Source organism: Acanthaster planci, linkage group LG13, assembly GCF_054643075.1.
Source record: "Acanthaster planci isolate LZ-2023a linkage group LG13, COTS_SCS, whole genome shotgun sequence".
Lineage (NCBI taxonomy): Eukaryota > Metazoa > Echinodermata > Asteroidea > Valvatida > Acanthasteridae > Acanthaster > Acanthaster planci.
The window spans coordinates 6,739,874-6,765,212 of record NC_141789.1 but is presented as its reverse complement, the minus strand read 5'-3'; the positions used below and the strand labels follow the sequence as shown (position 1 = coordinate 6,765,212).

The 25,339-nt window shown below is 39.5% G+C and overlaps 1 protein-coding gene across 13 annotated transcripts in view; it reads left to right on the top strand.

Moving 5' to 3' along the window:
• kctd9 (potassium channel tetramerization domain containing 9) overlaps nucleotides 1–25,339 on the top strand; it is a 189,986-nt gene that overhangs the window by 83,281 nt on the left and 81,366 nt on the right. For 6 of the 13 annotated variants that reach the window (XM_087144849.1, XM_087144852.1, XM_087144848.1 and 3 more), the window contains one exon: nucleotides 14,794–14,907. The exons of 4 other annotated variants lie outside the window; for them this stretch is intronic. In XM_087144849.1, the coding sequence (XP_087000975.1) occupies nucleotides 14,854–14,907 (54 nt within the window). In that variant the 5' untranslated portion in view covers nucleotides 14,794–14,853. Of the gene's footprint in view, nucleotides 1–5,390; nucleotides 5,495–14,793; nucleotides 14,908–15,030; nucleotides 23,467–25,339 lie in introns of those variants that run through there. 3 more of the 13 variants (XM_087144858.1, XM_087144855.1, XM_087144846.1) reach the window with 3 other exon arrangements.

The window sequence follows — 25,339 nt, the reverse complement described above, 5'->3', positions numbered from 1 at the left end:
TTGGTGGAACTCACCAAAAAGAGTGCCCCCAACACAATTGAGTGGAACAACAGATATGAGCGAGCTTTTGTTACCTTGAAAGAAAAGTTCTCAAACCTGCCAGTCTAACATGCACCAGATTTCTCCAAGAGGTTCATTCTACAAACAGATGCCTCTTATTTTGGACTTGGTGCTGTTTTCGCACAAGATGGGGATGATGATGAACATCCAATTGCGTATCTCAGTAGAAAGATGCTGGCACGTGAACAAAAATAATCTTTGCCTGAAAAGGAATGTCTGGCTGTTATCTGGGCAATTGCCAAATTCAAGTACTATCTCTATTGCCGTGTGTTCATAGTGCTTACTGATCTCAGAGCCTTGCAATGGCTAGACAAGAGTAAAACTAGTAACAATCGGTTACTAAGATGGGCCATGATGCTACAGGAATATTCCTTTACGGTCCAGTACAGAAAAGGAAGTGCCAATGCAAATGTTGATGGCCTTAGCAGGGCATAAAAACTGTCATGTAAGGATTTAGTTTACAAATTACTTACAAGGACTGCATAGAAAAAATACCAAATTTCTGTGTGTATACTATTTTCTTGTAAACTTCATTTTCAGCATTAAGTTTGTTTACTATAGCTTTAGAAAACCTGCGATAATAATAACTTTTTTCTCTAATGTTATGTTTTTACGCTGTGTCACTCAATTTTTTTTTTATCTTTGATTAAGGGATACACATGAACATGTACATGTATCTCATATTTGTCAGAGTGAGTGATAAACAATTTTCAAGTTCTCATATATTTTGTACGTTTGCATTTGCCCACATCCCACATTACCTTCGAGCCAATGGAGGAGATGGCTGCAAGGATTGCCTAGGACCTTTACTGATGTGATGAACATTTTGAAACTGACTTTTGGACAATGAATGTAATGTTTTTGTTGTTCATGATTTTCCTGATTGTAACATCTTGGTAGATGGTTTATGAATGAATACACTTTAATGTCAGCAAGACTGACACAGTCTTTTTTAGGGGAGGGGGCGTGTCATGAAGCAATTCTGAGTAAGGAACCACAAGTATGAAGGGGAAGGTCATGGTCAATTAAGGAGGAAACTGGGTTCTTCAGAAGGTCATAAAAATGAAATCTAAGGGACTTGAAGTGGTCAGGGCTGACCACACTATATCCTGGACTGACCACACTAATTTTCTGGTTTTCTGGTTTATTAGAAAAGGGTATGGGTGACATTATTTTGAAGCTGTTGTAAACAGTCGATATAGGACTGCCTGATGCCATTCAAAAGTGAGTTAGAATAGTAGAGTCTAGGCAGTACAAGGGCTCTAGAAGCAGCATGACAAGTGGGTATGCCAAGGTACATGCATTTACAAATTCTGAGAGATGTTTCTGAAGAAGACAAAATAACTATAATGAGGCAATGGAGGGAACACACCCATTTATGTAGTTAACGTCAGTGGTGTGGAGTAAAGGAGCCTCCTAGACACAAAAAATATGAGTCACTTAACTCATCTGACACGCACTAAAGGCCATGCTTCAATTTGAGTTAAACTTTATTTGGGTATCACGCATCTTATCTACTAATATGTCTGATAAACAGACTGCCAAGGCACTCAACAGAAATTTATACAATCATAGTCAGTCGTTACTTGTACATTCAGAATAAGGAGATGGGTTCTGGAATCCTTAGTTTTAATTTTTTATTAAAACAAAAATAAAAATCTTTGACATAAAGATTTTTATTCCTCACATTTTAAAGTGTTAAATATGAAAAAGGAACCAAAAGACTTGTAAGCATGCATGTAAATTGGATTTTTTTCTAATTTAGTGCTACTAATACTAAGTTGTAAATGCTTCATAAAAAGGTTTCCAATACTTGGGTTTTGAAAAGTGGGGGAAGGGTAAATGTGTATCAGCTGAAAGCAAATAAATACTATGCCACTGTAATATTTTTTAAAGGAAAGTTTTAAAAGTAAAGGTAAATTATGGGTTAATTTTTCAGTTGTTTACCACTTCCTGCCGGGGGATTTCCCTTGAGCAGGATGAGATGACGGGACCTTTTCAAGATTTTCTGTGTTTAAAATTCTTCGAAAATTCATGTGTTCATTAACTGGACATTTACACCCACACGAACGACTGTCTGGTGGCTACTCTAATCTGACAGGCAACCTTCATTGATGCCCAAGTATTCAGCCCAGGCCTGCAGCCCTGTTAAAGAGAACCCACAATTTTGAGGTGTTGCATAATTTCCTTCGTTCCAGGGAATACCAGTAGCGTCTTTTCATACGCAGCTGGATTTGCAAGCAGCGGTGCTGTGTTGCTCATCAACTGTTCCAAAACAGTGCCAGATTACCTTCGAAAAAAATGGAAGTCGAAAAATGATGGCAGTTTTCAGCAGCAGGTCTTTTGTTCTGAGTACAGTCTTTTGTTACACAGACCAGCTCTTTTGTCCGAAACTGGGCACCCCAGCTCTGCGTATAAACACACAGTGCCTGAAACCTGGCACCCCGGTGGGAAGTGGTTAATGGAGCTCATGCATCATTGCAAGGTTTTTCCTGGGTTGCAGTGATTTGATTTTTTTTATGAGATAGTGGAAAATGTTTCAAACAAAATAGAATTGAGTTTTTCCTGGAGTCATACATAAAAATTTGGTACATGTATCATTTGACAAAAAAGGGATCTTATGTTAGACACACTGTTTTGATCAGCATGATCTTTTGATATTTGCACGTGTGTTGATATTGCCTAATATGCCAATAATGCAGTCACCAGTTGACCTCCTTTTTTGTACTTTGTAGTTATCAAGAAAAAGTGAAGATGGCGATCAAATGCTGCCATGATGCAATCAAGTGATCATTCTGATTGACCGATTAAACCAACATATTACAGCTCATTACGAGTACACTTTGTAGATAAGACCACTAGAGTAAAAATACAATCCATGCATGGAGGTAGGAAAAGACTTTCATGTTCCATGCCTCAACTTTTTGTGAATGAGCACTGCTAAATGCAAACAACATGCATCACACCTATTTCTGTCCATATGCATGATTAGGCTCACCATATGACTCATACATGTACATGTATGTCTTGCCTTAAAACATGAACCCAATTTCCAAATTGTTGTGGGTGCTTGTATCAGCTGAGTGAAAATGCATACAAAGGCATGTGAAAAACTTGAGGAATGTGGACGCGTAATGGAATACCACTTTATTCTCCCTATAATCCCGTGTTGTTTCATTTTCACTTACATTATTGGCATTAACCACTACCAGCCGGGGACTCCGAAATTGGAGCCGTATGGTTTATATGTGTGGCCGGGGTCTCCGACCTCGGACAAAGGAAACAGGGCCCTGTAACAAAAGACCGTACTCCGAACAAAAGACCAGGCTGCTGGGCATTACCGGCATTTTTCACTCTCAAAAGTGGTGATAATCCAGCGTTATTTTGAAACGGTATACCAGGGTTTGGGGCATTTAGAGCAAGCGGATTACCACCGGGGACAAAAGCTCTCCACCACCGCAGGGATGAGCCACACAGCACCGCTGCATGCTAATCTGGCCCCTATTGAAAAGAGGTCAGCAGTGCACTGAGCCAGGTTCGTGAACAAAAGACAGTTGTATAACACCGCACAATCTGGGCTCTGTTTACAAGGCTGCAGGCCTGGCTGAAATATTCGGGCGTCAATGAAGGTCACCTGTCAACTTAGAGTAGTGCCTAAAGATTACTCCGTGTGGCTATAAACGACTGTTAAATGGAATGATGAATTGTTGAAGGATTTTGAAAACTGAAAAAATGATAGTCATGCCGGCCCAGCATCCTCAACGTTGAAAAATGCCCTGGCACAAAGTGGTTAAGTTTCCTTTTGTAAGACTTGGAAGATTTGGAACCAAATTCTAGCCAGATGACTGTAACTTTTACAAGGCGTTTGATCATTGCCAAAAACCTTTTGGGTTACTTTGATATTGTTGGTTCTTGCTGCTTAGCCTGGTATAATATGAAGACAGTATTTGTATTTGTACAAGTGCATTTTTTTTCTAGAAGTTCTTCACTAGGATGATTGACAATGGAGTACATGTAATTCCTTTTTTTTAGTAACAAATAGATCATATCTGCAATTTTGGTTCTCTGCTTTTTGGATTTGATTTTTAAAGTTTGTGCTTATGAAGTTTCTAGAGTTGGTTTTGAGGATGAGCATTGCTGTGTAGAGTTCACTCTAGACCATGGTTGAAAGTGCAGGAGAACCTTAGGAATTGAAGTGTATTTTTGCCGACTTGTACATGACAGAACATGGAGAGATTTGCCTTCTTTTTTTCATTATGTATTCTTGCTCTCAAGTGCGTATATTCTATTATTAAATTTTTTTGTGCTTGTACATGTGTATAGTATGTATTTTTTAACCATGTGGCCAGTACATGCATGTGCATATGTTCCAGCAGGAGGCTTAGGTAATTGCAGGGATTATGAATTAGTGTGGCCTGCCTTTATGGAAGTGGCCTACACCTTTGTTTATCACCTCATTGGTATTCAAGAGTTTTGTTGGTCTCAGCCTTACTGCATGGTTGTTACTATTAAGCTAGAAAGTTTATGATGCAGATTAATCAACTGTGGATGTGCAGTGTAATACCTTGTTCATTGGATGATTTCTTTGTCTTCAACTTGTATTTATATGTTTTTTTACTTCAGGTAGTTGATGCTTGAGTTGAATTGATCTGTAACTTTTGTCAAATGCTGTGTTTGTTTTTGTTTTTTTCTTTAAGTTTGGATTGGTCTTGATTTTTAGTTTTGTTAAGGCTTACCTTGGTTTTGTGGTGGTTTTCTTTGGTTGAGGATTGGTCTAATTTTAAAGTTAATTGTGGTCTTGGTCATATTTCACATTTTTATTTTTAATTGTGGAAATGTTTTGGCTAGATTTTCCAGTCTTTGGCTGAATTTTTAAATCCGATTTTCGGTTGGACATTCTACATGGTCCAGGTTTCTTTTCCAGCTTCGAGTCTCTCTTTTTTTTCTTGTTTGAAGTGTGCCATTTTTCCCTGTTACACTAGCTGTGCATGACACATGACAAATAATAAGATATTAAACATTTTGTACAGGATTTGAGCACAATAATAAATACTGCCAAAAAGTTCACTGAATCTCGACATATTTTATACAGTACACGACATTGACAGTTCTTTCAGAATATTCCCTTCACCAGGCAAACTTTCTTACATCAGCATCCTGGAGAACAACTGTGTGATCATTAACCTGTATTCAAAGCCCACAGATACCCATCAGTATCTTTACTCATCCAGCCGTCACCATCAACACCACTAGACTGGTTAGCATACAGCCAAGCACTCAGACTGTGATGCATTTGTCCTAATGATTCAGATTTCTCCCGTTGTACACAGGAACTGAAAAGGCATCTGATTGCAAGGAGCGACAGCTATCTCCAAGTTCAACTCTCTACCAACTCTGTCCTTTGAAGTATTGCTCTCAAGGAGAAGACCCCCCTGTGAGAAAACCATCCTTAATGTTCCCTTAGTCACCACTTTTCACCCTGTCTTTCCCCCCCCCCTCAGCAAAATAATTAATGACAATCATGGACCCTTCAGACTGACTTGCAAGTGCCAACCCAGATAAACCACTTGTGGCCTACAGGTGTTCCCCCAACCCATGGGGTCTGTTTCAAAGATGGATTTACGTCGGGGAGATGAAATTAATTTTTGGATTTTTGCCCTGCCCGACGTGTATTTTAACACTGTATACTCAGTGTATGCTCTGGAAGGCTTGTGATCTGATCATTCTGGCAGAGGCCCCCTCCTTGGATACACTCCCCCTCCCAGCATGGCACCTTCAAGTGTGACTCCAACATATGTGTTGTTTGCCAGAACCATATCCTGGAATCAAACACCTTCTCTGAATACTCCTCCAGTACCACCCAAAGAACTAAAGGCACCTGTTTGGTTCTGCCCCCAATACTTTTAAGACCCTTGCAGCTGCTTGGGGCCAACAATGACTTTGTGGTTTGAGGTTTTCAGTGGAGTTTTTGTGTGGCCTAAAGGCAGTAATGCATGTAGGGCTCAACACGCGGTGCATTGACTTCCCAATATGTGTGTACAGAACATCGTTTCGAGCTTATTGTGATAATTTTTGGCGTATCGATTTGCATGATATCCTGATTTTTTTTTTCTTCAAACGATATGATATCCGATATCAACATCATATCGAAATATTGTGAAATATCGTCATATCAGACAGGCTTACTTGTCAATGGATGACGTCATCCCATAAGGTCAATATGCGTCCATCACACATCCCCTTCCAGATACCTGCAAAGTTTCAACCCGATTAGAGATGTATTTCAGGAGGTATAGACTTCAAAAAATGCAACATTAATGTCACTTGAATTGTCACCTAATAATCATGACATCATCATCACAAGGTCAATGTTTGTCTGTGACATTCCCCTTTTCTAATTACTTGCGAGATATTCAAGAGATACCGGGCTTCAAAGAGTGCACGTTGAATGTCATGTGACTAAATTGTCATCTAATGACGTCATTATCACAGGCCAATAACACTTCCCTTTGTAGCTATCTTAATGACTGACACAATTAATATACAATGTTGAATTCCATCAAGTGAAGGCATGTTTCACTCTTTTGATAATACACATACAAATTTAATTGAAAACAGACTCCGCAAACTTTAGACTTTCAGTTCAGTTTAATTTGTTCGCAAAACAAAATATCAAGATCTTTTTAATATCTGTTTGGAATAAGATGACGTTGATTGCGATCTCAGATACAAACACAATATGTTTCCCCTGCCTACTTTAAAGAATAATGGGCAACAAATGATTTCATGAATAGTTATTTCAAATGCAAATGCTTAAGCCAATTCACTTCGTACGTCTTTGCCTCATCCCTGTTGATAATATGGTTGAACGTAGGGAATTAAATAATCAGTCAGGTAATACAAAACATGGAATTTCATCAAGTGAGGGTGCACTTCAGTTTTATCGTGAAGGGTTTGATTGCCCGAACTCTGATTTGCTGTAGATTGGTGTACGGTGTTGCAACAGTGACCATGTAAAATTATCTTAATACCAGAGGATTTGGGATTTTGGCCATCAGTATACACAAACTAAGAAACATAGATTTCAAAGAAAGGAAGAAAAATAATGCAAACATCAATTTCACACAAAAGTACATATTATTTCCTATTAAAAGTAACTGGACAAATGTTTACTTTTAACAACTGTATCTGCGAGTGCACAGCAGCACAAACTCTGATTGTTGAATTTAAGCGTGTGTTAAGAACTACACTCAAAATATTGAACAGTGAAACTGGCCCAGAAGTTGAAGGATTATCAGAGTTAAAGATTGTTTAACTGTCCTTACTATGTATAAAGGATAAGAGAAAAACTGCATTTGTGCTTTAGGGCATTTCTATATTGTATATTATGTAAATACTTTGCCCTACATACCAAAGAAGACATGGGAACACCTTAAAAACATCAGGATCTTGTGCTCACAAACCTGTGTTCACAATTTCTGCAGAAATCTTGAATAAAACATGCCGGGGACATGTACACATATATTTATGTATCTCATGTCCTATTAGTTGGTATGTTTTTCAGATAATCATGGTATTTTGATAAAGTCCTTCTGCAGAACAGTCTTGGTATAAAAATGCATTTCCATCGACCACACCACCGTGTCAAAAGACTTCCTTCGTGTACTGTGCTGGTAAAAATTCTTCCATTATCTAAAACAAGGAATATATTAATTCATTGTTCATCAGTTAAATGTAAGAGCTTCAGCACTTTTGATATCACTTGGCTACATATGGAAGGAATATGTTACAGTGGGGGACTGGATACATGGATATTGATCAATGAGTGATTTACATTAGTACATGCATGGGTCCCCCTCCTCTCTTTGCTTCATGATTGCATTTATCAAAACTGGCCATCTCTTGTGTGTCAATATCCAACAGCAGGCCTTCTCACTGCTAATTACCTTGTTATTTTCCTTGCTTGGTTGCTGGCCGTCACCTCCAAACTGCATATGGGACATCAAACATGTAGGAAGACTGTCCTCAGCATGTTTGTGCTAATCGATGAACATCTGTATCATCACAAAAAGGAAAATATTTGTAATAGGATGAATTTTGTGCCCCCCATTTTTTTGAAATTCTAACTCTCCCAGAGTTAGGTCATGCAGTTTCTTAGAAATGTGTGGGTTGCTTGGCAGCGCGTGTGGGCAGGTTGGTAGCAGAACTTGCAACCAACCACAAGAGTCCTTGAGGAGGAGCAGATAAATTCAGTGGCCAGTGACCCTTCACTCCACTTGGCTACTGGACTCCACAGAGACTGTTCTGTTGTCTCTGTGATCTCTCCTTGCATTGAACCTGCCACAATTACATATTCGTCCCTGTCCTGCTCTAGGTGAGTTTGATGATACTTTTGTCTTACTTTCATGCCTAGATCGAAGTGTCTATTCTTCAACGCTTAGACCAAGTCGTCATAGGTCAATATCATATTGCGTTTCTGAATTGTAGTCATTGTAATTTTGGCTGAGAATGCTTTGAAAGAGTAAAAGAATGTGCACGTCTTAATTTAAGCCAAAGTCTATTTTAGAAGTTCTATCCATGTTGATATCTGTTTAAGGTTCTGTTGTTTCCAGGTACAAACACCATTTCTTTTGCGATATCTTCCACGATCCGTCCAAACATTCTGACCTCCTAGTCCCAGAATACTGAATGAATTTAACTTGCTGTATGAGTTTCCATTGATTTGGAAGTTTACCATTTCCATGTAAAAGATCTCTGGCGACTTGTCTAAATTAAGTAAAACTTAATTTAGGAAGACGTGATTCCTAGGATTACTTGTATAATATTATTTTACTTAGGTTTTTATGATATATTTCTTCTAGCATACATTGAATAATCACATTCCCTTGACTAAAGTGAAGAGAGGGATATTTCCCTCTTGTACAAGTTAAGTTTTTGAATTTGTAACATTCTTCTGTGTTTTATTACTTGATAAGTTTCAATCATTTGACTTGATTCACCTTTATCTAGTTTTTACCATAGTTCCATATATTCAATAGTTAGTTTTTCTTTATTCTATTTCAATTCTTATATCCGTGTGTTTAATCTTTTGATGTGTATTCCTTTTGCTTTAAATCGATTTGATTGCCCAGAACTTTGACATTTTAATGTTTAATCTTAATTAACTTTTACCTCCTGATTATGAGTCACTCATATTTCCCGGACTTAGACTTCCAAAGTTTGACCGCAACAGTTGTAACCTTGTAATTCCTAAGACACCGGTCTTGGTATAGTGTCCTTGTAGCACCTTAGTCATTTCTGTGTAGACCAACCCACACACACAAATGAGGTACCCAGGTGGACGAAGGCATTGACCGACACTGGTAACCATGACAACCTTACACACAGTGTAGTGTTTCAAAGGGACTTTCACTTTTGATAGTCCATACAACTGTTTTACTTAGTATAGTTAGTATTTCACTCCACTTGGCTACTGGACTCCACAGAGACTGTTCTGTTGTCTCTGTGATCTCTCCTTGCATTGAACCTGCCACAATTACATATTCGTCCCTGTCCTGCTCTAGGCAAAGACACCACTAGTACTGAGGCACCAAGGTAACCTCAGTGAGCCTATCGAGCTGTATGTACTGCTGGACAGGGAGTGACTTGAAGCGGAGTCGCATGCATTGTGTTCCCCACACCTGATTTACTCAAGCCGGGGAAGGAGAGACTGTGCAATCGAGTCCTACACACCGTCTGCACATAGCCAACAATCCCAGCTTAGTGCCAAGTGAAGCTAGGGCCAGTCATCCCCAACTTCAACGTAACTTCAAGCTACGCCCTTCATTTAGTTTTATTGTTAATTAATTTCTTGTGTAAACAGAATCCCTGGGTTTAATATATGTATATAAATATATGTATCCTTTAGATTTAGGATATCTGTATTTTTGTACAGCGTGTTAAAACCTTTCGCTAACTTAGCCGGAAACGCACTTATCTCCACTGGTTGGCTGACAATAAAATGGCGTAAACTAGTAAACAAATAAATAATGTAAGCAGGTGTCATAATTTTCATATTATGCCCGCTACATAATTATTATAAGTGAAGCAATACATGTGCTGATGCATGGAAATTAAAACTGATGTCAGAACTTGAACACAAATACAGGGTGCTTGTGTACATGTAGTCAGTGCCATAACAACCTTGAATTCTTACAAAATGGAGAGTACGTGGGGACCTAAATGTTAAAGTGGGGGACTGGGTAGTGGGTGTTGATGAAGGACCCATTTATGGTGGTGGTACATGAATGTACCCCCCCACACACATATCCACTTACAAACTTGTGTCAGAACTTGAACATGTGCAAATACAGCGTACATGTGCACATGTATTCATTGGCATAGCAACCTTGCGTTCTCATTAAATGGCCCAGGAGTACATGGGGACCTGAATGTTGGGGGGGGCAGGCACATGGCTGTTAATGGGGGAACCATTTATGTTGGTGGTACATGGACGTACATGTACCCTCAAAGACATACATTGTACACACACACTTTAATTCATGACTGCATAAATCAGAACTGGCAATCTGTCTGTATATGTCAATACTACAGTAGGCCTTTTCATCATCACCTGGTGATTTCCTTGCTTTGTTGTATAGCAGCTTCTTCTATCATTGGTACCCGTTGTTGCAGTGCAACCAGTGCATAAATTGAATGTTGTGTTTTTCCCATTATGTTTTTACTGTGTTCCGTTCATTGTTTTTAATCTGAGTATATATCAATCTACCCCGAAAGTAATGAAATCATCCAAAAGTTTTAGCCAATCAATTGTTCATCATTCCCGCGTAGACGTAACTTTGTCATTCAGAGAAGGCGTTCGTGAAGTGTGAAAACGCCTTCCCGTCTTATGCAACGTTATTTTGTTCAGGCCGTGGTAATTGTCAGAACGCCCATGGTGTTATTGTGAATCAAATCACCCCAGTTGATGAAGAATAGGTCGCATTGTACAATCGGGCACAATAAGAATCTTTGGGTGCATGTTGGAGTTTTCTTTAAGAGAGAGATAGAGAGTCAGAAGTCATTTTTGACTTGCTCGAGAAAGACAGAGATTTGGAGAGTGACTGTGTGATGCAAGACCAGTTTTGACTCCCTAGCATCAGAAATCTGAGCCAGTAGATTTAGCTTTGTTGTGGATCTGTTTTGACCACTGTGGAAAAGGACAGAAAAATCTGTTTCCGTGAGAATTAGGCAAAGTAGGGCCTAATTCCAGCCACATAGACGTCCCAGTTGGCATTAACGACTTCATGGCAACAGTTCACCTCCCAAAACAGTTGTTCAGCAAATTACTGTAAGTGTTGTAATATTGATGATTTTCTAGCTTTTATACATCAAAGTAAAAGCCTGCAGATGATGAAGTTTCGTCATAATTGTAGTAATAAGACTATTAAGCTGATCCTGGAGATCGAGGCTGATGATTTTTGAGAAGATCAGAAATTTACCTATATGAAAATAAGGATAATGATATAAGATTTGTGTAAATTTGGAATTGTGGAGATCGAGGTTGGAAAGGAAACAAATTGGAGCATGATATTGCTAGTTCTTTAAAACTGTTAAGGTTTTGGGTTTATATTTATTGTAGATGGCCTTACGCTGAGACTGGTCCCACTGACTCTTCCGATGACTGAGAAGAGTCCCTTGTGTACCGCTAAGGAGCATAGACTCTGAACTTGCCATGCTTGACTGAGATTCAGGGGGCTACAGAAACTAGTGGATATCTGATGGAACCTTTCTTTTTTATGATTAATGTGATGATCCCAGAGTCACTTGATTGACTAATTGAGTATAATTGTGTTTTTATGACTTAATCACAGACCTGAAAATAATTCTGTAAGAAGTTAACTTTCTAATAATTAAATAATTAGTAAGAAGTTTATTTTCTAAAACCATATCAAGCTCAAGTTGTAAATATTGGAATACAGAATATTGGAATTCCAGAAGACCGTTTGATCTTTTTATTTATTTTGATTGTCGGTGCATCCTATAGGATCCGGGGTTGCCATTCCTAATTGTGAATAGCCAAATGTTGGAGTGGTGACACCCGTGCCTCTTGTAACTGCAGTTACGTCGAATTCCAATGCTCGGAACTAACATGGAGAACAGATTTATCTCTTGCTTTCACTCCAGCAGTAGTAAAGACACCTACATGTACAATGTACTTGTATTCACAAGAAGTAAAATATGGAAATTCAACTATTGCAATCAGCTTCCGGTACATTGACATGTATAAATAACCATAGGTTCTACATTCGAATTTCATAAATTTTTGGATATTTACACATGTACGAGGAACCCCTAATAACATGGTTTGTCCTTTGGGGCATAGTTACGAAATACGGTATGCCCAGTGAGGAACTTTAGTCAGTTTGATGCCTATGTTTAGCGCAGTTGTAAAACTTGCAAATGTACGTACATGTACACATATTGAACTCAACCCTGATTTGATTTGCCTTTAAATGAAATCCATCATACTGAAACCATTGATTAATGTACACAGGAGGGAGGGCAAGTGAATCACTTGATTGTGCTGAACACGTAGGGACTTACATCATCACTGTTAATCATCTCTTTCATCGTTTGGACATAAGGTGGCCATATCGAAATGTTTAAAAGGCCATTTGTAGAATTCAAGTTTCTTGAGATGTGTCAGTGTAAATTCTGAGCTAATTTGAATCAATTCTCTTACCCTAACATCACTGTCCAGAGCTTCATAGCACAGAAAGTGCAGACAGAAATTAGGAATGTTTTGTAATATGTTTACTCTTGCCTACCAGAACCAGTTGCAGCACTTCATCCATCCAACTACCCGGCGCCACACTATGTGCGAGTGTAGCTGTTTGGCCTAGTGCATACCCTTGCTCACAATCATTGTTATCATGCCTATTCGGTATCAAGTCCTTCTGCAATTTCTTCCTCTGGTGCATGAATTTGATTTCAGTTAAACTTTTATGGGATTACCTTGCAATCCTCTGAGCAAGCAAAGTCCATTAAGAACTCAATTGGTGTAATTTCTGGTCCGGGAAGTCCCAAAAGGTCCCAAGAAAAAATATGGGACAGTCCCAAAGGACAACTTGTCTCAATGGTCGACTTGTCTCTCCCTTTTTATGCACGGACGGTCGAGTTGTCTCAACAGTCGAGTTGTGTCAACGGTACAACGGTGTGAGTTGTCCGAAGTCGAGTTTGCAAATGGTCGAGTTGTCCAGACCCCAAAAATATCGTCCTGATCAAATCCATATGTTGATGCGAGACCTCACAAATGGTTGATACATGCACAGATGATTTGTGTTGAGTATAAAAATTGGTTGAGGTCTGATGACATGAAATCTCAGAGTTCATTCCCCTCGATATTTCGCACATTTTTTTCACAACATTCTAGCCAAATTATCTAGAAATCATGCAATAAGACTATGCGACAACCATCGCACAAATCAGCTGATCACGCAACAGACATGCGTAAGCCCTACAGCAAAACTGTATATAAAGTTATTGGGTTTTCATGTGTACAAAGTCAATGGGAGAAATTAAATCTTCAAAATTAAATTTAAAAATCTAATTATGATACCAAAGTGATGTCATGCTTCTACATTCATTTATGATGATGGTCTTTACTTGTACCAAGTTTCATTTTCTGCAGCGGTCAAAGTCTAGGCCATTCTGGCTTTTGAAAAACGTGTACAAAACCTATGGCGAAAAATAAATACTCAAAATTCAATGATAATCAGATGATGACGTCATCTTGATGTTATGCTTCGCAACACATCTATGCCATAGGCAACTTTGGTGAGGCAACTTTGATGAAGATTGACCCTTCCAAAGGGACTAAAGTGTTCCGAAGAAAAACTGTACAAAGGCGTGGGAACAAGAAGAAAAAGAAGAACAAAAAGGAGAGCTTCTATGTCTGTTTGCAACAGAACATATGGCTTTTTCGCTTTTCATTGAAAATGCCATTGTTGTGATTGCATATCTGCAAGGTTTCCTCCTGCTGGGACATGTACTTTTGGAGACATAAGGCTTTAAAGGATACACCTTTAATGTCACGGGACTTGTCCACTGATGACATCATCATCCCATGAGGACAGTTTTCATCTATCACACATCGTCTTCCAGATATCTGCTAACTTTCAACACGCTGGGCCATGTCCTTTTGGAGAAACAGGGCTTTAAAGGATGCACCTTTAATGTCATGTGACTTGTCAACTGATGACATCATCACTCCATTAGGTCAATTTTCCTGTATCAGATATCCCTTTTCAGATATCTGCAAAGTTTCAGCCCGCTGGAATAATCACCTTAGGAGATTTAGGGCATGAAATATCACCCCTTTAATGTCACGTGACTTATGAATTGATGACATCATCACCCCGTGATTTCAAGTTTCGTTTATCACACACCCCCTTCCTGATATCTGCTAACTTTCAACTAGCTAGGACGTGTACCTTTGGAGATATAGAACGTTAAAAGATGCATCTTTAATGTCATGTGACTTGTCTACTGATGACGTCATCAGCCCATGAGGTCAATTTTTGTCTGTAACACATCTCCTTCCAGACATCTGCTAACTTTCGGCACGTTAGGACATGTACTTTTGAAGATATAGGGCTTTAAGGGATGCACCTTTAATGTCACATGATTTGTCAACTGATGATGTCATAATCCCATGAGGTAAATTTTCATCTGTCACACATTCCCTTCTAGATATCTGCAAAGTTTCAACCAGCTGGGATATGTACTTTTGGAGATACAGTGCTTTAAAGGATGCACCTATCATGTCACGTGACTTGTAAACTAATGATGTCATCATCCCATGAGGTTAATTTATTTAATAATATTAATAAAATTATTAAATATAAAATAATAATAATATAATTATTAAATTATTAATTATAATATAATTATATTAATTATTAGTTAATTTAATTATCACACATCCCCATCTGCTAACTTTCAACACGGTGGGCCATGTCCTTTTGGAGATACAGGGCCTTAAAGAGTACACCTTTAATGTCATGTGACTTGTCTCCTGATGACGTCATCATCAGGCAAGGTCAATATACCTCTAAAGCACTCTCTCTCAAGAAATTTGCAAGATTTGAACTGGATCTGACACGTACTTCAGGAGATATAGGGCCTTGAAGTGTGCAAGTTTAATGTCACGTGACTTGTCTCTTGATTATATCATTATCACATCAGGTCAATACTCCTCTAAAGCGCTTCCTTTTTCAAGATATCTGCAAGATTTGAACCCGATCAGACATGTACTTCAGGAGATATGGGGCCTTAAAGAGTGCAACTTTAATGTCATGTGACTTGTCTCCTGATGAAGTCATTATCACATAATGTCAAATTCCTTTAAAGTACTCCCTTTTCAAGATACCTGAAACATTTGAACCAAATTAGATATACACTTTTGGAGATATTGTACTTTAAATGTCACTTGACTTACGTGCTTTACAAGACTAAACGCGTGGACGAGCCTGTCAATTTACTGTATTTTACCAAAAGGTAAAACGAGTCATTATTGCTGGATTAATTATTATTAATTAATTAGTAATCACAACGGTAAATCTTATCGGTGTTTCAAATGTCTGTCCCATTTTCAAACACAAGAAAGACTCGCCAGGAACCAAGAAGACTGTCAAGGGATGGATACAGCAGCATGTAAGGTCGAAATGCCCGCTAAAGGGAAAAACCATTCTGAAGTTTGAAAATTATAAAACTAAACAGGACGCTCCTTTTATAATCTACGTAGATTTCGAGTCCGCCACCCAAAGAATTAAACACAGTCAAAACACAAGTTCACAAAGCGTGTGGCTATTCTTATGTGGTTGTCAGATGCGATGGCGCGTGCACCAGTCGCGAGACTTAGAGAGGCTCAGACGCAGCATGAGCCAAAACTAAAGACAAAAAAATTGCCTTTAGTTCGGTAATTGAAAGTGGTTTTAAAGACTACATTTGTATGACGCGGAAAAGCCAATAAATAAATTTCGCAAAGTTCCCGATCTGTGTCATGTGACAGGCAAATACCGAGGCCCCGCATACGCGCAGTGTAATGCCAAATTATGGCACGTGCCCGGCCAAACGCCCGTTCCGGTGATTTTACACAATTTGAAAAAAGTATGATGTGCATTTGATTATGCAAGGCGCTCAAGCGTTTAACAACGGTAAAATTAAAGTCATTGCCAAAAATACCGAAAATTATGTATCGTTTAGCTTTGATGAACTTCGGTTCTTGGATTCATTTCATTTCATGGCTGCGTTGCTCGATCGACTGGTTCAAAACTGTTCTGCGAAAGATTTTAATTTGCTTCACGAAAGGTTTCCAGAAAAGACAGATTTACTTTTAGAATTTATCCGTACTAATACATAGACTCATTTGACAAAATTTGACAAAACGCAATTGCCCCAATGAGCTGCTTTTTACAGTTCGCTGAGGCAAGAGTCTATTTCTGACAAAGAATATTCTCAGGCACAAAAAGTGTGGCTAGCTTTCGTGTGTCGTTGTCTTGGAGACTACCACGATTTATACGTCGAAACGGACGTTTTATTACTTGCGGGTGTATTTGGAAACTTTCGCAAAGTGTGTAAAAAGAATTACTGTTTCGACCCGGCAAATTATTACACGTCTCCGGGTATATCGTGGGACGTGTTGCTGAAGCATTCCGGCATTGAACTCGAGCTTTTGACAAACATTGACAAGCATCTATTTTTCGAAAGAGCCAAACGCGGTGGCATTTCGAGTGTGAGAGCAAAGCACTACGCAAAAGTGAAAAATCCCGAATTTAAAAGACTACGATCCCGAAAAACTGTTGTCTTATATTATGTATCTAAACGCTAATAATTTATACGGCTGGGCCATGTCACAGCCTTTGCCTTTTAAACATTTTCGATGGGTTCAAGACGTAACTAACTTTAGTCCCGAGTACATTTAGAAAATTTCTCCAAAATCGTCTAAAGTTTATGTATGGGAAGTGACTTTAGACTATCCAAAACACTTGCACGACTTACACAATGATTTCCCACAGGCGCCGGAAAATATATTGATTCCAAATGAATGGTTTTCCGTGTATCAGAAAGATTAGATTGCAAACGGTGAGCGAATTACTTCTATAGAGAGTGTCCACCTTGAGCACAAAGCACAAATACGTGGTTCATTATCGCACATTGCAAAAGTACTTAGAACTTGGTTTAGAATTAAAACAAGTTCACAAGTAATATTGTTTAAACAGACAGCATGGATGAAAAGTTATATCGATAAAAACCCCACGTTGCTTAAATTGGCCAAGTCAGATTTTGAATAGGACTTTTTCAAATTGATGAATAATTCGGTTTTTGGTAAAACTATGGAAAATGTGTGCTATCGAATGGACGGGCACTTATTGCGTGACTCGCAATACGCCAAAAAATTTAAGAAGCTAATTCTTAAACCAAATTATAAATCTACCAGGCCGTTTAAGGAATGCGACCTTTCATTAATCGAAATGTATCGTATTAAAACAAAGTTAAAGAAGTCAATCTATTGCCAAGTAAGCGTGCTCGACTTGTCTAAAACTTTAATGTATGATTTCTATTATAACATGTTAAAAGTGGATTTAGGTTCAGACGTGTGTGTTTTATACACAGACACGAACAGTCTGCTCGTTCAGGTTCAAACTGGCGATTTAAATAAATACCTGCGTAAAAAGCATAATTTATTTGACTTTAGAAATTGTCCAGTGAATCATAAACATTACGATCTGAAAAATAAAAAGGTCATCGGCATGATGAAGGATGAATTTTGGAGTCAAGCAATTTCAGAAGCCATTTGCATACACCCATAAATGTACTCTATTTTAATGGATCGAGAAAATTTGAAAAAGGCAAAGGGCGTTACAAAAGTCGTGACGCAAAAACGGCTAACGCACGACACGTATAAAAATTAAGTCTTTCGCCGTTGGACACGAAACGTTACGTATTATCTGACAGGATTAAAACTTTAGTTTACGGTCATTATCAATCGTTAATTCGCGGATTTAAGGCATGTGATTTAGCGCAGGACAAACAAGCTTTACCAATGACCAAGTCAAGAGAACAACACGAATGGGTGTATCAATCTAATTTCAATAGTAAGGAACAAGCCCTTAATTCGGTTTTTGCGCAGTTAAGTTTAAAAAACGTTACCGATACAAACTATGCATCTTCGGGTGGTAATTCGGTGTCGTCTGGAATCACTTGAAGTTCTTCCCTGACAAAACTTTAAATTGTGTCAAGCGTTTGTCAATTTGATAAACATTGACGGACAAGACTGGATCAGTTGCCCTTTTAACTGTTCCGCCCTCTTGCTCACCCTGGTAATATAAATATCTGACTAAAACATCTTGGCCAAGTTCACACGGCTCGTTTTCACGGGTGCTGCAAGCGTTTGTTTCACTTGGTCCAAGTTTACGGTGTTTGCGGGTTCTTGGTCAATTAAGCGTGTCTTTTCTTCGTTTAGCGATTTTATTACTTGGGGCAAATGTTTTACCCATTCCACGTTTTGTTGACCCACATTTAACGTTTCTTGCACGTATTGATGACCAAATAACTTTTCGGCTAAAGTGCGATTAAACCGTTTGACGATCCCCTGTGACCTGTGAACTCCCGGTTCGCCCACTTGAATTTGCACTTTATGTTTTGTCATTAACTTTTTAAACTTACCTTTAAATTCCGATCCCGAGTTTGCTCAGACGTTTTACTCATTAAAGGCTCGGCCTCTTCATAACGTGAACCGACGTCTACGACGCACAAAGCGTATTCAAAAGTTTTACGATTTATCCTGTCCCAGGTTGAATATAAAATGTCCTATTGATGCGCTTCATTTAGCGCCACAAACTCGGATTGTAATGTTGTACACCTCGGCAGGTAATTAGGCGCGGGTAGATATATTTGCCAAACTGCCTGCTTTTTTAACCATGATCTCACTGTCGATTTTCCTGCGCCCGTCTTTTGTGCCAAGTGGTCTACGGCGCTTTCGCCTCACCAAGAGCCCTCTGGACTGTAAAGTAATTTCAAAAATTCTTGGTCTATTTAAAATAAAGTTGTTAAAGTCACACAAATCAATACACTAGAAAACTGACCAAGGCCATTCCGGATATAATCCATATAAATTCGTGAATTTTCTGGTCTTCTGACTGCACGTAAAAATATGATAACTTTGGTTCTGTTGATAATGAAAACATGTTTTTGCCCATTAATTCGCTGTAAGCTTTCAACGCTTCGTCCACGTTTACAAAAGTCTGCTGACTGGCGCGATTGTGCCGCATTCGCTTGTTTAAAAAGTCAAGCATATGAACTCGATTCTGTTCCCAAGATTCTTTCGCTTGCGCCAATTGTTCCAAGGCTAAATCGTGTCGTTTACGTTCCTCGTCAACTTTACTTTGTGATAAACTCAAAACTCAAAATATTTGAGCCTGTGAACGCTAATGCATTAACTATAGCTCCTCCTACTATCATTAAAGCACTCGCCATTTTTTAAAATATATAATTTAAAAACATGAATAGCGAAATTAAAAATCAATTGGTAGAAATTCAGGCCGACCAAACAAATATTGAAGTGATGCTCGGCGACACGTGCAGATATCCATCATCAAGGAGAAAAGCTTGTACAAATTCAGAATGCGGCAATGTTTCGTTTATCGCATTTTCTTTTGTCTTTTACATGGGCCCTAAATAAAAATAGGATATATTAAGAAAATGTCACAACAGTACACCAGAAAATTAAACCCAAGTCGCCGTTTAAAAGTGCCTCGTGGTATTAAATGCAAACGACGTGAAGTCACAATCACGTACATTCCAAGCACCATCGCAGTGGGTCACACCCTAAACGTAAAATTCCCCGCTTTAGGTGTAGACAACGTGGTAGTTCCCGGCACCGCGAAACTCGCTTTCAAGTTGGTCCTAGACGGAGCTAGCGACGATAATCGAACCGTGTATAATAACATGGCGCGAAACCTGATTTTAGAGTTGATTGTGAATTTACAGGGTAATAAAACTGTCAGTTACCGCGACGCAGACGTTTACCACAATTCCAAAGATAATTGGCTACCTTTATCACAAATGAAAAATATAGCATATTTCGGGCACAAACGGGAAAATGTTGCAAAATTGCGTCTTGGGGCGGCAGATGCAAATGGGGCTTTAAACGACGCCAAAGACAAGGCCATTGTGGATGCTTTTAAAAATAGGTACGTGATTATGCTGGACGTTCCGTTTTTAATGGACCACAGCCCGTTTTATCCGTCAGGTTTCAAAGAACCTCTGACAAATCAATTGACTTTTAATTCACACGATAAAGTCATAAAAAGCATCGACACGTCGGCGGAATACACAATTTCGGACTTGACTTTGGAATACAAAGTCATCACTAATTGCAATTTGTCGACGAGTTTATGACAAAAGCACAAGGGTGTGGTGTATTATTTATTTGACAGGATTCATTTGTGGAAAAAGCAAATGGTCAATAAATCAGACACATTGTGGAACATTAATATCGACCAAGAAAAAAGTATAAAGGGCATTTTAATTTTGTTCAAAGACCCAGCAGTTTCAAATCCGCAAAAATTTTACAACCCATACATTACGAAAATGAGCGTCACGATCGAAGGTAAGCCAAATCAACTTTATTCCCAAGGACTTTTTGAGTATCAGCATTTTGCCAAAATTAATAAATATTTCGGAGACTCAGAAACAGAGTCGGGTGGAGCGGTCATAAAAGACTTAAATTTAACAGGCGTTGACATGGTGGGATATTTAAAAGATAAATACGGCTTGTGGCTCGATTTTAGGAGCTTGGATGACAATTCGGCCCATGGATCGGGTCGCTCGCTCAAGGGAGGTGGCGACATTTCGATTCAAATGGAACGAGCGGCCGAAACTGCGGGTGCGTTAATGATGTGTGGATTTTTAATTATGGACGCGCAGTTGATGGTGGACAACAGAAATTTTAAGACCTTAGTTTACCAAGCATTAAATTAGGGTTTAAATTAAAATGAATGGAAACATGTTTAAAAATCCCCACTGCGCTCTAATCAATTTGAGGCAAAATAAATTGCAGCTTCAAATAATTTATCACCGCGGGACATTGGAGGCTCTTGTCACGAAGTGGGTCAGTAGTGTTCACTTGCGGTTGCTGGCACGGTGATTTAATGCCTCAAATTAGTTACTGGCGTGACCTTAAAATGGTAGTAGCACTGGAGAGAGTTACTCCCGGTCACTTTTGCTTGAGCAGCCGTGGCGTTTGGTTGGAAAAGAGAAAATCTGTCTGTTTAGTAGTTTGTCAGCGATTTGGGGTTCCCATCGCGGAAGAAAAAACCGAAGGTCCAGCTACGAACCTCACTTTCCTGGGCTTGGTGATCGATACGGTTGCACGACAGATCCAAATCCCGACTGATAAGCAAGTTGCTTTACAAAATACGATTGTGAGTGTGCTCGATCAGAAGAAAATCACGCTGCGCAATCTTCAGTCCCTGCTAGGTCGTCTTAATTTTGTTTGTAAGGCGGTAAGACCTGGTAGGGCCTTTCTCCGTCGTTTGCATGATCTAGCTAGGGGTATCTCCAAACCTCATCACAAAATTCGGATCACTTCAGGTGCACGAGCAGACTTGCTGGCGTGGCAGCAGTTTTTGTCACATTTCAGCGGAACGATAATGTTTCTGGATTCGGTATGGTACAATAGTGACCAATTGCACATGTACACTGATGCTTCTGCTGAAATTGGTTTTAGGGCTTACTTTGCTGCACACTGGTGTCAAGGGAAGTGGCCCGAGCATGTAAAAAGTCAGTCCCTTTCTATTGCCTGCTTGGAGTTGTTCCCTATTGTGCTAGCGGTCCAGCAGTGGGCTGTCCCATTGCATAATAAACGTGTGATATTTTGGTGTGACAATCAGGCTGTAGTTAGTGTCATCAACAGACAGACGTCTAAATGTCACTTAATGATGCGTTTGGTGCGCCGCCTCGTGGTGACATGTCTCACATACAATATCCAGTTTTGATCTCAGCACATTCCAGGCCTGGATAATGGCATTGCTGATGCTCTTTCACGTTTTCAGATGACCAGATTTCGTCATCTCGCACCCGCTGCAGACCCCGATATGACCCCCTTGCCCACAACCTGTGGAGTGTCTTCAGTTAGAGGTCCAGAGTCTTTTGCATGACGCGGTGGCCCCCCACACGAACTTGTCTTATCAGAGGGCTTGGCATCTTTTTCAATGGTTTAGTCAAACCCATGGTTTCAACGCCGCGCACTCCGCCTCCCTGCTTCAGATAGTTCGATTTATTGCATTTTTGTCGGTATCTGGGTATGCCCCCACAACGATTACCTCTTACGTCTCGGGGTTTCCTCCAATTTGCAGTTAATGAGTTATCCTGATTTAACTAAGCATTTTCTGGTCAAACGTTTACTGGAGGGATGTCGTAGGCGTAGTAGTCGTCGTGACAGACGGCACCCTATCACTTATGATATTTTATGTCGTATGGTCCCAGCCTTGCAGGCCGTTTGCTTGAGTAATTTCAAGGCTCGGTTTTTCCGAGTGGCCTTCTTACTTGCGTTTTTTTGGGTTCCTTCGCATTGGGGAATTTACTGCCCAATCTCACCAATCTTCTAGCCCGTTGTGTCGGTCTGATGTTACCGTCAAAGACTCCCCTTTAAGGGTCGAACTTATCCTACGTCACTCGAAAACAGATCAATATGGCCATGGTTATGTAGTTTCCATCCCAGCAGCGCATAGCCAGCAAAGCATAATGTACCCCGTCCGGGCGACTTTGTCCTATCTTGCCTGCTCCACATCCCCCCATGGCCCGTTTTTTTCACATTTCGATGGGCGTCCTGTCACGCGTTACCAGTTTGTCGCGGTACTCCGTCGTGCCCTTGAGTTTATAGGGCTTTATGACGCCAGATTTACCTCTCATTCTTTTCGCATAGGGGCAGCTCCGTCTGCAGCTATGGCAGGTGTGTCTGAGGATGATGTTAAAATTTTGGGGCATTGGAAGTCTGGGGCTTACTGATGTTACATTCGGATTCCCCCAGCTATTTTCCATTGAACGCTACATGTTGTATTAGCTTACGTACTTTGCTCATGTTTTGTTCTGATTTTCTTTTCATTTTTCTTGCGAGAATTGGCCCCTGCCAAGCCAACTGTGTGGGTCATTAGGGACGGCTCTGTGTGCCGGTGTGCTCGGGTGGCGGGGTCATCGCCCTGGGGAGATCGTCTTAATCAGCTGGCCTATATCCACTGGATGGGACGGCGAAGACTCCAGATATTCCAGTTCTCTGATTTCCTGTTGGAAGCGTGGTCAGCAGTTCCGATCTTACCTGACGTCATCATCCTGCAGTTTGGCGCCAATGACCTGGGGCTTGTACACAAACATTTACTGAGTATTTTAGCTGAGTATCAGCTGCAACACGTCGGCAAAAATTTCCAATGACCGGCGCAAATGCATCCATGGAAAACAAAAATCTCGATGCGCCAAATGTGGTGGATTTTCAAATTTTGAACATGGCAGGCAAAGACATATTTATATCGAATGCGGTGGATCTTCAATTTGTGAACATGACAAACGAAAATGTTATTTTTTCAGATGCGGTGGATCTTCAATTTGTGAGCATGGAAAAGAAAGAAACAAATGCAAATTGTGCAATGATCCCATAGAAGTAACAATTAGCAGATGGATTAGTAATTGCCGTCATGGTGACAAGAAATATAATCCATTTGACCCTGACGGGTTTATCGACACTGATTTCTGTCGTGGTTTAATTGAAGATTATGAGCACTGCTTCTATCCTGATTGTAAAGTTAAAATGCAGCTTTTGGAGTGTGAATTTGACTAGTGTACCATTGAATGGATAAACAATTCTTTAGGCCATATTAAATCAAACTTTGTGCTGTGCTGCTTGAGTTGCAACCACAAGAAAAAGTCGGATAAGCTAGTTTAAAACAAACCTAAACTAATTGGTGAGCTAGAATAAGTTACTCATTATTTGTTTAACATTTTGTTTAATTTGCTTGAACTAAGTTTATGTTAGCTTAGTTCAAGCATTTTAAGTTTAGTTGTAAGTAAAGAGCAACAATGCTGCAATTCATTCAACTAATTATTGAGCTAATTATTGCAGTTAATTTAACGAACTACACCTACAAATACAAAAGCCTAAAACAAGTGTTCAACAATTTAAAAAATGATATATTAAAATGGACGACATTAGAAGTAAACTCGTTGATTCAAGAGTCAAAGAAAAAAGCTCCGAAAATAAACCCGGTTTCAAAGATAGACTCTGTTCGATCGTAGCATCTGGTGAATCCAAAAAATATTTAGGCAAGGAATTTACAATAAAATAGAAGGTCTTAATCCAGTTATTATTTAATCTATACGGTGTACCATGACGCCGTAGTCAGTTTAATTTCAGTAACATATGCCACGTTATCAAATAAGCTATTTAAAATTAAACCGCCCGATTTTAATAAATTATCTGTCAAAGACGCGTTATTGACCACAGTGTCGAGCGGCGCATTGGCCACGCAGGGCTGGCTCGTGTCACAGGGCATTTTGCCCGTGAGCTTGCCCATTGATTAAAATAAAAACTCATTTATAATAAAGTAAAACTTTATTTTAACAAGAACTTCTCGCTTTAGACAAATCGTTACAAACAGTTAAAGGAGAACTAACTTTAAATCAAAGTAAATTGGAACTGCTAGACGATAAAATTCAACAGGTTAAAAATGAAGTGGACGAAGCGTTGACTGATGCTGAACGTGCAGAACTTTCAGAGCACTTGGACGACTTAAAAATAGAGAGACAGGGTCGATTATTAGTTATCAATAGAAATACGGATAAACTATGCACGCAAATTAACCGCATTAAAGAAACCATTTCTTTCATGGTTTAATTGGACAAAGACTTGACATTGGGCGAAAGGATTCGCGTGTTATTTTGAGAAGGGGAATTATGATCGCGAGCATATTAACGGCTTTTGGTTTAGCCATTTGTACAATTGTATCCAGTGTAGCCGCCAGCGTAAAGGCCACTGGGACGCCAGAACCAGAACCGGGGCCAAGGCCAGAACCGGGGCCTAAACCGACACCTCCATCAAAAGGCGGTGTCATCGATTGGATCAAATGGCAATTATGGAACTTGGCAAACGTGTTGAAAAAACTCGGTTTAAAGTCGCTGGCAGCATTGAGGGGATAATAGGTAGCATTTTAGGGTGGATATTAAACGTGGCCAGTAAAGCGAT